This window comes from Lipotes vexillifer, unplaced genomic scaffold (genome assembly GCF_000442215.2).
Source record: "Lipotes vexillifer unplaced genomic scaffold, Lipotes_vexillifer_v1.1 scaffold713, whole genome shotgun sequence".
NCBI lineage: Eukaryota > Metazoa > Chordata > Mammalia > Artiodactyla > Lipotidae > Lipotes > Lipotes vexillifer.
In genome coordinates, this window is record NW_006773157.1 from 1926384 (window position 1) to 1943469 (window position 17086).

General features: G+C 39.5%; 1 protein-coding gene across 1 annotated transcript in view; it reads left to right on the plus strand.

The window, feature by feature from the left end:
- LOC103085932 (IQ domain-containing protein H-like) overlaps positions 1-17086 on the plus strand; it is a 73780-nt gene that overhangs the window by 4803 nt on the left and 51891 nt on the right. Inside the window, exons 2-4 of the mRNA XM_007448136.1 lie at positions 1948-2070; positions 3512-3603; positions 15979-16096. Of these exons, the coding sequence (XP_007448198.1) occupies positions 1948-2070; positions 3512-3603; positions 15979-16096 (333 nt within the window). The remainder of the gene's footprint in view (positions 1-1947; positions 2071-3511; positions 3604-15978; positions 16097-17086) is intronic.

Genomic DNA, 17086 nt, shown 5'->3' on the forward strand with positions numbered 1-17086 from the left:
GTGGATGGTGTGCATGGACATTGTGTGAACAGTAATAGAACAAGGAATTATGTTCATTTGCTTTTTACCAAGTTATTACTATGTACCAGACCTATTACATATTATCTCACAACTCTATGAAGACATATAATTGTCCATACAAAGCAATGAAGAAATCAGACCTTTGGTTCGGTTCCCTGATAAATAATCCAGTGTGGTTTTCGCTCCCTCCAGCAGTTGACAGGCGTAATTACAGAATGATACATAAAGCTACAAGTATTACAAATACTAGAGCTACAGGAAGGAAATTCAGTGCATTCAAAAGTCGAACAACAACAACAACAAAAATTGTGGGCCTGGAAGTGGGCTTGCCCTTGAACTGCATTTTTGTACTTCCAAATGTCTTTAGACGATAGATAATAAATCAGCTTGCAGCACTAATTTGGACGAAACAGTCGAAAGAAGTACATCTTCATCCTTAGTGTGTACCAGCAAACAGTAGGTGTGTTCAAATTTCAATCTGTGAGCCCTGAAGGCTCTACATGATAATTTGTGCTGAGTACAAATGACCAGATGTGTCTGCCAGACTTTGATGCCCATCAGTGAAAAGATGCCAATCTTTTGATCTCTTGAATACTTGACTCCTTGGGAATACTTGAGAGTTATCGATAACATAGGCTGGATCAACGTGTAGGTCCAATAATACTAACAGAGAAAAGGTAACTGTTTCAAAATGCCTTTAGCAAACTAATCTGCAGATTATTATTGGTGTGACTATCGCTGAAACAGGTGTTGGGTTCATAAATTTGCATAGCAAAATGTTTCTCTTGTGGCAGCAGCCCGTACAATAATTGGTGCCATCTGTATTTATCTGTGGAAGTTTGGTTTCTAATATGAATGCAGAGAATCTTGTGCTAATTTCATAATGCCTATTTTATTCTGAGGGTGCTTGACTTTGGAGAGATGTTCATCATTTCTAAGGAAAATACAAATTGAAGGGAAATGTTAAAGTAATGACATTATGTTGCTTTTTCTTCAAGGATTGTTTTCATTTCTGACTACATAAAACAAAATTAAGGCCACATCTACAGAACTGCTTCTTCAGAGCAGTAAGTGGGGAAGATCCAACTAGAATGGAAAACCAGCAGGCCCTGTCCACATATTTACAATTCTCTTTTGAAAGGCACTGCTTTCACTAGAACCTCTCTTTGCCGGAAGTGTTCTGTCTTCTTACCTCTCAACCAATTAGTAGAAATCAGAGTTTGGCACAAACTTCTTATTGTATCTGACACAACTGCTTTACCAACTGAGAAAGCGGAAGCCATTTGAGTTGGAGTTTTATCTTGGATCTGTTTCTAATGGGGGAAGGACAAATAGAAAATTGTATGAAAGCTTAGTTTTCCAAAATCTGAAAGACAGTAACTGGAGCCGTCTAATGAAGCATGTCTTAGAACCATAAGGACAGTCTTTTTCAATGATCACCATCTTTAAAATCAACTTTATTGTCTCTAGCAATTCAAGCAAATTGCAAACCTTTAAGATAAATAACTGTTTTAGGTGGACTATGTATGTATTCTTTTCTTTTTAAATTTATTTATTTTATTTATTTTTGGCTGCATTGGGTCTTCATTGCTGTGTGCGGGCTTTCTCTAGTTGCGGCGAGTGAGGGCTACTCTTAGTTGCAGTGCACGGGCTACTCACTGCTGTGCCTTCTCTTGTTGTGGAGCGCGGGCTCTAGGCGTGCAGGGTTCAGTAGTTGTGACATGCGGGCTCAGTAGTTGTGGCTCGTGGGCTCTAGAACGCAGGCTCAGTAGTTGTGGTGCACGGGCTTAGTTGCTCCGCAGCATGTGGGATCTTCCCGGACCAGAGCTCGAACCCGTGTCGCCTGCATTGGCAGGCGGGTTCTTAACCATTGCACCACCAGGGAAGCCCTGTATTCTTTTATATTTTATATTCTTCTACCTCCAGGTCCATGAAGAACTTTATCAATTAAAGGAGAAATTAACAAAATTCCCACTTGAGGAAAAAGGCGAAACTCTTGACATTCAGAATCTTGAAACAGCAATCAAAAGGACTGAAATGGGGTTAAAAGTAAGTAGAGTTTTAGATATTAAATAAAATTCCAGAAGGAGACAAGGATTCCTCAAGAAGAAAAGAACTGTGCTTTTCACAGGCCCCATGTAATTCTGTAACAGAGGTGGGCCTCAGTTGGTCATCACCTTTCCCATGCTGTTCCTTTTTTATTTTTATTTTTATTTATTTATTTATTTATTGCGGTACACGGGCCTCTCACCGCTGTGGCCTCTCCGGTTGCGGAGCACAGGCTCCGGATGCACAGGCTCAGCGGCCATGGCTCACGGGCTCAGCTGCTCCACAGCATGTGGGATCTTCCCAGACCGGGGCACGAACCCGTGTCCCCTGCATCGGCAGGCAGACTTTCAACCACTGAGCCACCAGGGAAGCCCCTGCTGTTCCTTTTTTAAAAGGATGATTATTAACTGATTGATTGATTTACGTGCCACAAGAATGTGAGGCATTGATAATATATGATTATGCAGTGATAACCCCTAAAATGTGGTTTGATAAAAATCATTTAGAGTTTTAAAAATAACTACTCAGTCCAACAATATGCCTGACAAAAAAAGGATTCATACCAATACATTGCAGAGAGTTTCGATCAGATTCACCAGGATTCTTAAAAATAGTTTACTTTTCCGTAATAGCTTAAGTATTTTGAGATTAGTTATTTTTGTAATATTGTAACCTAGTACATAACAAGGGAAATAGAAAAGAAATACACCAATTTTGGAACAGAGAAATAAAGTAGATAGGGACTTCATCATTATTAGACGAATATAAGAGCATGGGAGAATCCAATCTTCAGATCAGGATAACATTCATATATAAAACAAGGATCTGTTAGCACATGGGTCCAAAGAAAGGCCATCTCCATCTTCCAGACCTCTGATGATCAGTGTCTCTGCTCTTGCTTCTGACTTTCACTCTACCATGTTATTAGCATCCCAGCTCAGCTCCTGAGGCTGAGAGATGTGGTATGTTTTGTTGCCTCATCAGACTAGCATGCCATTGTCCTATATTACGTGATGGTGAGAGGGCTGGACCCAGCTGGAGTCTTTGGGTTGGCCATTTAAAATAATCTGTTACCTAGAGGCCAAACTCTTTCCTCTGATGCTTGCCTGAATTCCCCATAAGGAGAAGACATTACTCAATGTCAGGGCTGCCTAGCAAGTTTCCCCAGCTAGGTAGCAAACTGACTATTGTGTAGGTTCATTTGTGAAGAATGCTACAGGTCACTTAAGCTTTGAGTCTCAATTGTTTATGCTGCTTTTTGGGATAAAGTAATTTGGCCTTGAGTTGCCTAATGATACCTTAGCCTTGAAATAAACACATAGCATGTTGTGCCTTTTGGCTTAATTACACCATTCCAAGAGTTAACCTAATGAAATGGAGTAAATTAGCTGAGGATCTCAAGTCCACTCTAATGGCCTAAACTTTAACTTTTCTGTAACAGATTCACATCGAGAAGTATTTAAATGTTGTACACCAACATGTTTTAACAACTCCTATTGATGATAACTTATATTCTTCTTGTGCTTCCAAATGGTAAGTAAAATAGCCATTTTAGGGTCCAAAATAAGTATGAATAAAAAAAAACTTTTCTCACACAGGTGAGATGACTGTAAACACAAAACTCCTTGGCTTTGTTCATATCCATTCTACTAATTTCAGTAGAAGTTTTGCATAAGAAGATAATGGCAAAATAGAACTACCATATGACACAGCAATCCCACTACTGGGCATATACCCAGAGAAAACCATAATTCAAAAAGACACATGCACCCCAATGTTCATAGCAGCACTATTTACAATAGCCAGGACATGGAAGCAACCTAAATGTCCATCGACAGACGAATGGATAAAGAAGATGTGGTACATATATACAATGGAATATTACTCGGTCATAAAAAGGAATGAAATTGGGTCATTTGTAGAGACGTGGATGGACCTAGAGAGTGTAATACAGAGTGAAGTAAGTCAGAAAGAGAAAAACAAATATCGTATAATAATGCATATATGTGGAATCTAGAAAAACGGTATAGAAGATCTCAGTTGCAAAGCAGAAATAGAGACACAGACATAGAGAACAAATATATGGATACCAAGGGGGAAAGGGGTGGGGTGGGAGGAATTGGGAGACTGGGATTGACACATATACATTATTGATACTATGTGTAAAATGGACAACGGATGGGAACTGTTGTATACCACAGGGAACTCACCTAGTGCACTGTGGTAACCTAAATGGGAGGGAAGTCCAAAAGGGAAGGGATATCAGTATGTGTATGGCTGATTCATTTTGTTGTGCAGTGGAGGCTGAGGCTAACACAACATTGTAAAGCAACCATACTCCAATAAAAATTAATTTAAAAAAAGATATTAATGGCAGAATTTGGACTTCAATAAAATTTATTCTCCATTACTTGTACTGCATTCTAATGCTTGACACCATGACAATTGTTTCAGGGTCCGAGTTTTGGTGTTATATATATATTTTTATTTTTAGTAAAGCATATCCAAAATTCAACTCCTAAAGGAATACTTTAAAACAAATCAATTTTTATGCTATTCAGATTATGTGGGACTTTCTTTACAGTTTTTAGCCTGTCATATGTGCTTTACTGTAAAGATGATTTTGGTATCCAAGGTAAACAAAACAAAAATAATAAAACTTGCTTGAAATATTCATTATATAATACATCCTAAGAGATGATTTATTAAAATTAGAATTGAGTTAAAGAGAAATGACCTTTCCACACACTACTATATATAAAATAGATAACTAATAAGGACCTGCTGTATAGCACAGGGAGATCTACTCAATACTCTGTAATGACCTTTATGGGAAAAGAATCTAAAAAAGAGTGGATGTATGTATAACTGATTCACTGTGCTGTACAGCAGAAACTAACACAACATTGTAAATCAACTATACTCCAATTAAGAAAAATAAAAATAAAAAAGAGAAATGACCTTTCCTTACTTTGGACCTTCTTACATCCAGGCTTCCTGAATTTGAGTGTATATAGATTAAGGTTTTGTACTCAGCTTAAAACCCCTGTGGCCCTATTTGCATCATACATGTATACCAAGCATAAGTGAATCATATCAGAGAGTGAGGTCAAGTTTCAGAGAGCACACATGGAAACATGGAAACCTAGAGACACAGCCACAACCCAAGCCTCAGGAGTGGGGTGCAGAGGCTTGGGTGTACACTCTGCCTGTCTCCCTTTCTCCCACATGAAGGTAGTACCACAGGCATCCATCATCCCTTGGCAGAGGCAAACCTTCCCTAGTCTGTCTCGTTTTTAGTCATTTACATCTTAGATTTTTAAATTTGGGAATAACAATATGACCCGCAAATAGGTTAATATACATCATCTTTTGAAATAAACAATCTGTAGGGAATATCATAAAAGGGATTCTTGGAGAAGAAAATATTGGAGGTTACTCTACCAACTTATATTGACTCAGCTCTAAATCAAGAGAGCCACACAGGGCAAAGTGGGAGGCCTATTCAGATGGCAGCCAGGAGAAAAGGGATTGAGAAGAAAATATTGGAGGTTACTCTACCAACTTATATTGACTCAGCTCTAAATCAAGAGAGCCACACAGGGCAAAGTGGGAGGCCTATTCAGATGGCAGCCAGGAGATCTGTAGTAGGTGGGGAGCGCGTAGCCAAAGGATGGAAGGTACAAACAGCAGTAAGAAAGCTCCAGAATGGAGGGGGTGGGGAAAGTAAACAGGAGAAGAGATGTCTGTCACCAACTCTAATGAAAGTTCTCCTGTCCTGTCTCCAGCTTTCTCTGCGTCCTCTCATCTTGACAAAGAACAGAGAGTCTGGGCTGTAGATCTGCAAGCTATGATAACTGAAAAGAGCAAGCTAGGTAGCAGAGAACCAAACAGAAAGATTCTGGCCAGAGACCTTTGCTTGTACAGTTCTTTTCTCTGGCCAAGGTGTACCCTTGCCCCTTTTAGGGTCTGGAAGAGTAAAGGAAGGTGTTAGTGGGGGCATTCAGCTGGCTCCCAGGAGTGGTCCTTGGATCCTTTCTTTCCTGTTCAATAGAACAATACAATCATTGGCCCTCTTATCAGGGAGATGGGAACCTGGCAAGTTTGTAGGAGCCCTACGAGCCTGGGGGAGCAACTCAGTCATAGCTGTGGATTTGGGATGCTGAAGTGGCACACAATTTGAAGATGAAATGAGGGGAGCCATGGTCAAAACTGGAGGAGTCCAAACTGGGTTTTCAAAGTAAGCGGACCCAAGGCAGGCCCTGGGAGTGGAAGTGTGAGTCACAGGGCATGGCTCAGGGCAGAAAAGGAGAAGCAGCAGATGGAAATGGAAAACATGAGACCCAGGAGCTCAGGGCCGGTTGTCTGTGACTATCATATTCCCAGGTAGATAGTCACACCTGGCTCTGCACTTGGGGCGGGGCGTTGTCCAGAGACTGTCATGAATAGACTTTGCTTCGGAGTCTGCTGTGGCCTCCCGGGAGATTATATGCAAAGCAGGTTGCAGAACCCCGAATTTCTTCAGGTTCACATGCCTGGGAGGAGCAGGACTGACCAATTCATTGCATTTTTCTTCTGAGGTTCCATGACAAACTCCTTAGGATACCCAAGTAAACAAGGAGTTTTTTCATGACTGATGGAATGACTCACTGAGAAACACGTTGCTCACAACTGATCAGGAGGCCAAAGGGGGAGACTTAGTTTCATAAAAGTTTCAAGCTGGGACAGAAACTGGACCTGGCCTTGGATCCCACAAGGCTATAAGTCAAAGAATTTGGGTGTGCACCCATAAAATGTGCTTGCTTATTTACTTATAAATTATATACTTATTATCATAGAGAGTGAATTATCAACTAACAGCAACATAGAAATGTTTCAGTAATGAGATAAAGATGAACAGTTAAGGGGGCTTCCCTGGTGGCGCAGTGGTTGAGAATCTGCCTGCCGATGCAGGGGACACGGGTTCGAGCCCTGGTCTGGGAAGATCCCACATGCCGCAGAGCAACTGGGCCCGTGAGCCACAACTACTGAGCCTGCGCGTCTGGAGCCTGTGCTCGGCAACAAGAGAGGCCGCGACAGTGAGAGGCCCGTGCATCACGATGAAGAGTGGGCCCCGCTTGCCACAATTAGAGAAAGCCCTCGCACAGAAACGAAGACCCAACACAGCAAAAATAAATAAATAAATTAATTAATTAATTAAAAAAAAAAAAAAAGATGAACAGCTAAAAAATTTCTTTTACTTTATTAACAGCACAAAACTTTTCTCTTGTAAACAGGTTATTAATTATAATGTTTTGTTTTCTTAATCTTGTTAATCATGACAGCTTTATACTGGTTGTGGCTAATATCCCAAAAATACTCTACACTTAGCTGAGATTCAGCATTGATGCTGGTTGGATGTAAGCCCATATTTTAGTTAGTCTTCTGGATAATTTTTAAGTTTGGGGGGCTTGGGGAGGCTGACTCTTCATAAGTTTGATTGGTTGATCATCATTTTTACATTTTAATATGGCTGAAGAAAAGCTAGAAGTAAAAGTGTAAGTTCTGCCATTTGCTTGTTTTTCACCAATGCTTGTTATCATTTTGTTTTGTTTTGTTTCTGTTTTTTTGCTGCATGGCTTATGGGGTCTTAGTTCCCCGACCAGGGATTGAACCCACGCCCTCTGGCAGTGAAACCTCAGAGTCCTAACCACTGGATCGCCAGGGAATTCCCAATGCATGTCATCATTATCTTAAATACAGTGTGGCTTTTCACAGGATTTTTTTTTAGGACACCTGTCCATTTTTCCAGGCTTAGTTTAGTTAAAACTAAATAATATAATCCACAAACCCACTTCATGAATAAGCTGCAGTTCACTCTAATGCTCTGGAAAAACACATACAGTGCTGACCCGCCTGTTCGTTCTTTTGTGGTTTGGAGCTTCCACTCTCAGGAGGTATCCAGAAGCACTGGTGACATGACCACATGAGGGATCCAGTGACGAACTGAGTACTAAATAGTAGTACAAAGTAATTTCTTATTTTTATTTTTTATTTTATGCATTTCTTATTATAGATAAATAGAAGTTCTTACACTCTCTTCACACGACGAATGGCCTTGTCTTATGTATCACCTGAGACGTGGGTACCCTATTTGAGAGACCACAGGTCTCGAGTGACGGTTCTTAAACTTTGGTTTGCAGTCCTCTTTCACTGGCTCCCAGATGGGCGTCCTGGAATCTGCATTGTAACAAACACTCTGGGTAATCCTCATGCAGATCATTTGTGCTTGGGATCCTTGGGACAAGCATGACTCCCTGGAATCAGTATTCTTTTGGCCAAATAGAGGGCCTGCCTCTGTGTGATCAAGAGCTTAGTCCTGGAAATTCCGCTACCCCATTGCTATGAAGGGCTAGAGCAAGCCTCTTGCACTAGGATTGAGCCAAGAGTGGGACCTGGCAATAAGGCTGGTAGGCTGGTCAATGTCTGCTTACACTGTGAGTCTGGTGGAGTGTCAGGGGCCAAACAACCATGGCAGCAACTCCTTCTGAGAGGACTGGCATATAATAAGGACTACAAATTCCTGTTGCTCCTTTGACAGTAGAGCACAGTTCCTATGAGTAACTGAGATTCAATGTTTTTCAGATATATGGGGCTTCATTCTATTATGGAAGCCCAGGAAATTGGGAAAGTCCACTCAAAGTGAGTACTATTCCTGAATCCACCTTTAAAGATTATTTAGAAAAGATAAACAATAATGATCATCATCCTCATTATCATGAATTTCATCATTATCATAACACTTGACAGTTTACAAAGGACTTTTTTTAAACCTATGAGGTAGATTTTTTTTTTTTTTTTTTTTCGGTACGCAGGCCTCTCTCACTGTTGTGGCCTCTCCCGTTGCGGAGCACAGGCTCCGGACGCACAGGCTCAGCAGCCATGACTCACGGGCCCAGCCGCTCTGCGGCATGTGGGATCTTCCCGGACCGGGGCACGAACCGGCGTCCCCTGCATCGGCAGGCGGACTCTCAACCACTGCACCACCAGGGAAGCCCTACCCTTTCCTTTTAAAGCTGTGCAAACTGAGGCTCACACCAGTGTTCCAGGTCACACAGGTCATCAATAGTGAGGCCCACATACTACCCAAAGCAATCTACAGATTTAATGTGATTCCTACCAAATTACCCACGATATTTTTCACAGAAATAGAACAAATAATCCTAAGATTCATATGGAACCATAAAAGACCCAGAGTCGCCAAAGCAACCCTGAAGAAAAAGAACAAAGCAGGAGGTATAACCCTCCCAAACTTCAGACAATACTGCAAAGCTACAGTAATCAATATCAGTGTGGCATTGGCACAAAAACAGACATATGGATCAATGGAACAGAATAGAGAGTCCAGAAATAAACCCACACACCTACAGTCAAGTAATCTCCAACAAAGGAGGCAAGACAGTCTCTTGGGAAAAAGACAGTCTCTTCAGCAAGTGGTGCTGGGAAAGCTGGACAGCTGCATGTAAATCAATGAAGTTAGAGTTCACCCTCACACCATACACAAAATTCATCTTAAAATGGCTTAAAGACTTAAACATAAGACATGACACCATAAAACTCCTAGAAGAGAACATGGGCAAAACATTCTCTGACATAAATCATACTAATGTTCTCTTAGGTCAGTCTCCCAAGGCAATAGAAATAAAAACAAAAATAAATAAATAGGACCTAATCAAACTTACAAGCTTTTGCACAGCAAAGAAAACCATACACAAAATGAAAAGACAACCTACAGGATGGGAGAAAATATTTGCAAATGATGTGACCAAGAGGGGCTTAATTTCCAAAATATACAAATAGCTCATACAACTAAACAACAAAAAAACAAACAACCCTATCCAAAAATGGGCAGAAGACCTAAACAGACATTTCTCCAAAGAAGACATAAAGATGGCCAATAGGCACATGAAAAGATGCTCGACATCGCTAATTATCAGAGAAATGCAAATCAAAACTACAATGAGGTACCACATCACACCAGTCAGAATGGCCATCATTAAAAACTCTACAAATAACAAATGCTGGAGAAGATGTGGATAAAAGGGTACACTCCTACACTGTTGGTGCAGCCACTATGTAAAAAAGTATGGAGGTTCCTCAGAAAACTAAAAATAGAATTACCACATGATGCAGCAATCTCACTTCTGGGCGTATATCTGGACAAAACTATAATTCAAAAAGATACATGCACCCCTATGTTCATAGCAGCACTATTCACAATAGCCAAGACACAGAAACAACCTAAATTTCCACTGACAGATGGATGAATAAAGAAGGTGTGGTACATATATACAATGGAATACTACTGAGCCATAAAAAAGAACAAAATAATGCCATTTGCAGCAAGATGGATGGACCTAGAGATTATCATACTAAGTAAGCCAGAAAGAGAAAGACAAACACCATATATCGTCACTCATATGTGGAATCTAAAATATGACACAAATGAACATATCTATGAAACAGAAACAGAATCATGGACATAGAGAACAGACTGGTGTTTGCCAAGGGGAAGGGGGTTGGGGGAGGGATGGAGTAGGAGGTTGGGGTTAGCAGATGTAACCTTTTATATATGGAATGGATAAACAACAAGGTTCTACTGTATAGCACAGAGAACTATATTCAATACCCTATGATAAACCATAATGGAAAAGGATATTTTAAAAAAAGACTGTATATATATGTATAACTGAATCACTTTGCTATATAGCAGTAATTAACACTGTAAATCAACTATACTTCAATAAAAAAATTAAAAAACAAAACAAAACAGCGAGGCTCAGACTGAAGTCCAGTCAAGTGTCTGCAAGTATCCTCTCCTACACCATAGCTACCTGAAAACCAGGAAGGCTAATTTTCACAGGGGATGGTTTTCTTTTTTCCCAAGTATTGCTCAAGAAAAAATCTGGTAGTTTTGTCTAATAGAGACAAAACCCAATAGATATACAAAGTGATCATAATGGATGCAGCACATGCAAGACTTTCCTAGCAGTCATTCGGAAAACAATGATAAGGACATTATCAAAAGTGGTATATTTTCTCCAAAGAGCTCAAAGTGCTTTTGTATTGTTTTCAAAATAGGTTTCATTATTATCCCTACTTTGGCAATGAGTCTTCTTCTATGTCAAAGTGTGATTCTTCCTCTTATCATTGCTGGCTTGCACAGATTTTATTGCTTGAGATATCTGCTCACACTGTTCTTAATGACCACGCTTTGCTTATTGACACTAGGAGGGTGACTACCATCTGTACTGACACCATCAGAACTGCACAGAAATCTTCATTTTATATTCTGTGATGCTAGTGTTTTGAGGGGGAAAAAAAAGCAAGAACAAAGCAGATAATTGTGAGAAACAGTGAGAAGGAAAGAAGTTTCTGTTAAATGATAAGTATAGATTAGAAGGTACATTTTCACTCAGTTATTGAAGCCCCCTTGGAGCCAATCTCTTCTGGGTTGTTACAAAGCAGTACACAAATCCTACTTATACAGAATATGACTACATCCTAGTTACAGAGAGAGACAAAGCACAGGTTGTTAACACTTGGTCATCTAGGTGAAGGGTATTTGGATGCTCACTATTCTTTCAATTTTTCTATGGGTTTGAAATTTTTTGAAACAAAAAATAAAAATTTTAAAAGCATCATAAAATTTAAAAATAACAATAAATTGGAAAACATTTCCAACACACATGATATAAAAATTGCTAATATTCTTAAATACAAAGTGCTCTCGCTGATAATAATAATAATAAAAACCCTTGACATAGACAAAAGGACATCAATAGAATACTCACAGAGCTAGAAGTGCAAATAACCAGTAAATAGGTGAAAAATATTTAATCTCACTGGTAAACAAGAATTAAATTATATATTACTGTTTTTCTTAACAAACTAGCAAAACATGTCATTTAAAACACCCTAATACTCAGTGCTGATGAGGGGGCCGAAAGATGGGTGTACTTTTATACTACTGGTGGGAGGTATAAGTTGTCACAAAGTTCTTAAAGGAGGTTTTTCAACGTATGTGAGAAGATTAAAAAAATTGTTATTTTTTAATTTAGTAGTTTGTATCTTAGGAATTTATCCTAGGATATAAGGAGAGATACACATGGATCTCTGTATAAGTTTGTTCATTTCAGTGTTATATTTAGTAGCAATAAACTTGGAAATACCTTAAATGTTAACAGTAACTGATTAAATTTGCAACACATCTGTGTATTATATAGCTATTAAAACCGATATTGTCCAAGACATTTTCATGACATGGAAAAATTCTCACAGCATATGTTGAGGGGAAAAAAGGGGGATGCAAAATTGTATCTCAATTCAAATTCACTTTAAAAAAAAAATTTATTTATTTTTGGCTGCATTGGGTCTTTGTTGCTGCACACGGGCTTTTCTCTAGTTGTGGTGAGCAGGGGCTACTCTTCGTTGTGGTGCACGGGCTTCCCATTACAGTGGCTTCTCTTGTTGTGGAGCACGGGCTCTAGGCACTTGGGCTTCAGTAGTTGTGGCATGCGGGCTCAGTAGTTGTGGCTCTCGGGCTCTAGAGCACAGGCTCAGTAGTTATGGTGCACACAAGGCAGGTTGATTTGTTAGTTGTTCCGCGGCATGTGGCATCTTCCTGGACCAGGGCTCGAAACAGTGTCCCCTGCACTGGCAGGCGGATTCTTAACCACTGTGCAACCAGGGAAGTCCCCAAATTCACTTCTAAATACATAAATACAGAGATAAAAGGATTTGTAAGAAATACACTAAGAGAGTTTCACTTCTAGGAAGATGGTATAGACATACTTTCCCCTATTCCTTTTGATAAATACAATTAAAACCCCTGGATGTTATATATAAAACAACCTTAAGAAGACTGAAAGGTGGAGAGAAGGGGAGGAATGATGGTGAGGTCCCTGGGTTTTCCGCTTGCCTCATCTATCCCATATCTGACCTATTTTATTTTCATTTTCTCTGAATAAGTTCTCTTAACATTTCTTGCAAGACAAGTCGCTGGTGACCAATTCTCTTAGTTTTTGTTTGAGAACATCTTTATTTCTTCTTCACTTTTGAAGATAATTTCGCTGGATACAGAATTACAGGTTGGCGGGTTTTTTCTTTCCACACTTCAAATATTTACCTCACTCTCTTCTTGCTTGCGTGGTTTATGAAGAGAAGTTTGATATAATTCTTATCCTTGTTCTTCTACGGGTAAGTTTTTTCCCCAGTCTTCAAGATTTTCTCTTTGTCCTTGGTTTTCCATAGTTTGAATATGATTTGTCTAGGTGTGGTTTTTTTGGTATTTATCCTCCCTAGTATTCTCTGAGCTTCCTGGGTGTATGGTTTAGCATCTGTCATTAATTTTGGAAAACTCTTAGCCATTATTACTCAAATATTTCTTCTGCTCCTTTCTCTCTTCTTTTCCTGATATTCTCAACATGGGTATGTTACACCGTTTATAGTTGTCCCACAGTTCCTGAACATTCTGTTCTGCTTTGTTAATTTTTTTTCTCCTTGAATTTCATTTTTGGAGTTTATATTGACATTTCTTTAAGCTCACTGATTCTCTCCTTGGCCATGCCCAGTCTGTTAATAAGACCATCAAAGGCATCCTTCATTTCTGACAATATTTTTTATTTCTAACATTTCCTTTTGATTCTTTTTGGAGCTTCAACCTCTCTGCTTACATTACCCATCTGTTCTTGTATATTGTCCACTTTTTCCCACTAGTGTCTTTAGCATATTAATCAGTTATTTTTAATTCCTGGTCTGATAATTCCAAAATCTCTGTCATATCTGAATCTGATTCTAATGCTTGCTTTGTCTCCTCAGACTGTTTTTTTTTTCTTGCCTATTAGCATGGCTTGTCATTTTTTGTTGGAAGCTGGACATGATGTATTAGGTAATAGGAACTAAGGTAAGTAGGCATTTAGTGTGAAGTAAGTAGGCCTTTATCTGGCCAGGTGTTATGCCATGTTTACTGTCTGCTGTAACTGTAGATATCTGAGGCTTCAATTTCCCCAGCTATCTTTGTTTTTGTCCCCCCTATTGTTTTTGGGTTTCCCTAGAAACTCCTTCCTAAATAGAATCTGAGACTTGCAGTTCTTTCACCTGTAATCCTCTGTATGCAGAGGCTCTGTGGATGTAGTATGTGTTGGGGGGGAACGTGCAATAATCCTGTGATTAGGTCTCATTCTTTTGGAGGGTCTGTGTCCCTGTTACCATCACAAGTTTTTCTCAGCATTTCCCCCCCTTAGGTGAGACAGGAAGACTAGAGGGAGCTGGAGTCAGCTAATTGCCCTTCTTCAGGTCAGATAAGGCTTTGATAAAATAGTTTTCCCTGAGACCTAGCTTTCATTATAGAGAACAGAACAAAGAACAGAACTTGGAGTATTCTCTTCCTTTTTCCCTGCTGGAAGCAGGAGGGGATTTTTCTCTGATCTTCACAGAGAAAACAAGGTGGGGCTCCTAGAGGTAAAACTCATGGAAGTATGGGTCGTCCGCCATCCTAAGACTTGGCCCCTCAGAGTTTTTTACTCTCAAGGGAATCCACACTGAGCCTCCAGAAATTTGTTGACTAGAATTTAAGTGCTCTTCCCAGTACTGGCTCCAGCAGCAGGTTTCTGCTCTTGGGCTATATCCACCTCTTTCTCCAGTTTTGAAGGCAGCAGTTTTCCCTGTGATCTCAATTCTTTGATGTATCTAAGAAGAGTTGTTTTTCTGATTCTTCAGCTTTTCTTGCTGAGGATTGGAGCGAAACTTCCAAGCTCTTTACATGTTGGAATGAAACCAGAGTCCATAAATTGCTTTTTAATTGTAATTTTACAAAAGTGGGCATCACAATAGAATCAAGAAAGTGAGTCATTTGTTGTTGAATTTAATTGACCTTAATTATGTTGACCATCTTAAAGAACTGGAACCTGCTTTAAAATTAAAATTAAGACCTACATTACACACATATACACATTCTTACAACTTTATTTTGTTTGCACATTGCTATCCCATGGAACTCCTCACTGTTTAACAAGGAAGACCTTTAACCGCCTTTGATCCTTAAGTTTCTGCAATTATATAAAATAGCAGAAGTTTAAAGAGTATAATGATGGGGACTTCCCTGGTGGTGCAGCGGTTAAGAATCTGCCTGCCAATAGATTCAACATGGGTTCGAGCCCTGGTCCGGGAAGATCTCACATGCCACGGAGCAACTAAGCCCGTGCACCACAACTACTGAGACTGCGCTCTAGAGCCCAGGAGCCACAACTACGGAGGCTGCGTGTCACAACTACTGAAGCCCGCCTGCCTAGAGTCTGTGCTCTGCAACAAGAGAAGCCACCGCAATGAGAAGCCCACACACCGCAAGGAAGAGTAGCCCCCACTCGCCCCAACTAGAGAAAGCCCTCACGCAGCATCGAAGACCCAATGCAGCCAAAAATAAATAAATTTATGAAAAAAAAAAAAACTAAAAAAAGTAAATGAAAAATATAAGGATGAACTGCTTAGGGATCAGCATTTTGAATATATTTAACGTTGGCTATATTGTGACTTAATTTTATTTAACAAAATACAGCATATTGTATTTTTTTAATTGAGAAATATTTTATAGAGTAGTAATTCTGTCAACTGTGCATCATATAAACTCAGCCAGAGATAGAGCTTTTTATTCATGCTATAATGGTCATTATCAGGCTAGGAAGTTCTTATGCTTAATAAACAACTGCAGTTTTATAGTGGTAAAAATGCTAAAGTTGGTCAAATTTATTGTCATTACCAATAGAATATTTCCCATAAAATGTAATTTAACTAGGAAGCATTGTTTTTAAGTTACAATTTGTGAAGCTTTTATGATAGCAAATTTGACTTTAATTTTTTTTTTAAACTTAGGTTGCTTCCAGCTGTAATTGATCAGAAATCATTTATTTTCCCTCTGGAATCTGAGGGGAAACTTTGGCAACCCCCAAGACAGCACAGTTCACTTCCACATGCCTTTCCAAGAGTAAAGGTAGGAAGAGAGGAATCCATAGAGACAGAAAGTGGTTTGGTGGTTGCCAGAGGCTGGAAGGAGGAGGCGGGGGAGAGTGGGGAATGACGTCTAATGCTTGTCAAGTGTCTTTGGGGGAGGATGAAATGTTCTGGAATTAAATAGTGGTGATGGCTGCACAACTCTGTGAATCTACTAAACACCATTGAATTATACACTTTGAAAGGGCGAAATTAAAGTTTATGAATTGTATCTCCAAAAAGCTGTTAGAAAAGAATTTTTTTTTTCCAAGAGCAAAGGTGGGAAATTGTGTTCTAAATGAGAAAACATGCCATTGTTGTTTCAGATATGTTCACAGCATGGTCAATTTCTATGACAAAAGAGCTTTCTTTGAAGTTAAGTTTCCAGGTGGCAAGGAATAGAGCCCAAGAGGTTTCTGGCTTTTGGTTATTCTTTCAATTTGATTCCTGTTTCCTCGCCGACTCCCCCAAAGTGGTAACAGTTCACCTCTTCTGGGTACCAGATGCTATTTTCAGTGCTTTGGGAACATTAACTTGTTTAACCTTCAGAATAATCCTAGAAGGAGATGTTATTATTATCTTCATTTTATTGATGAAGAAGCCAAGATGCAGAAATGTTAAATAAGTTGCCCAAGAGAACACAGCTGGTGTCAGAGCCAGCATCATGAACCCAGAAATGTAGGGATCCAGGGCTGTGCTCTTAACCACCGTGATACCCTTTTTCAAGTAATAGCTTTATTGAGATACAATTTATGTACCATAAAATTCACCCTTTTAAGAGGTTTTTAGTATATTCACAGAGTTGTGCCACCATCGCATGGTACCCTTTTTACAATTGTTTGTATTAGTTCTAGGTACTTTGGTAGGAAGCATCTTTGCTGTGGACATCTTTGTTGCAAGCATTTCCACCACAAGCATTTTTGCCACATAACTAATTGGCCATAAGGCAATTTTGCTATAAGAGATAAAATAACAAAAAACAAAAGAGGGA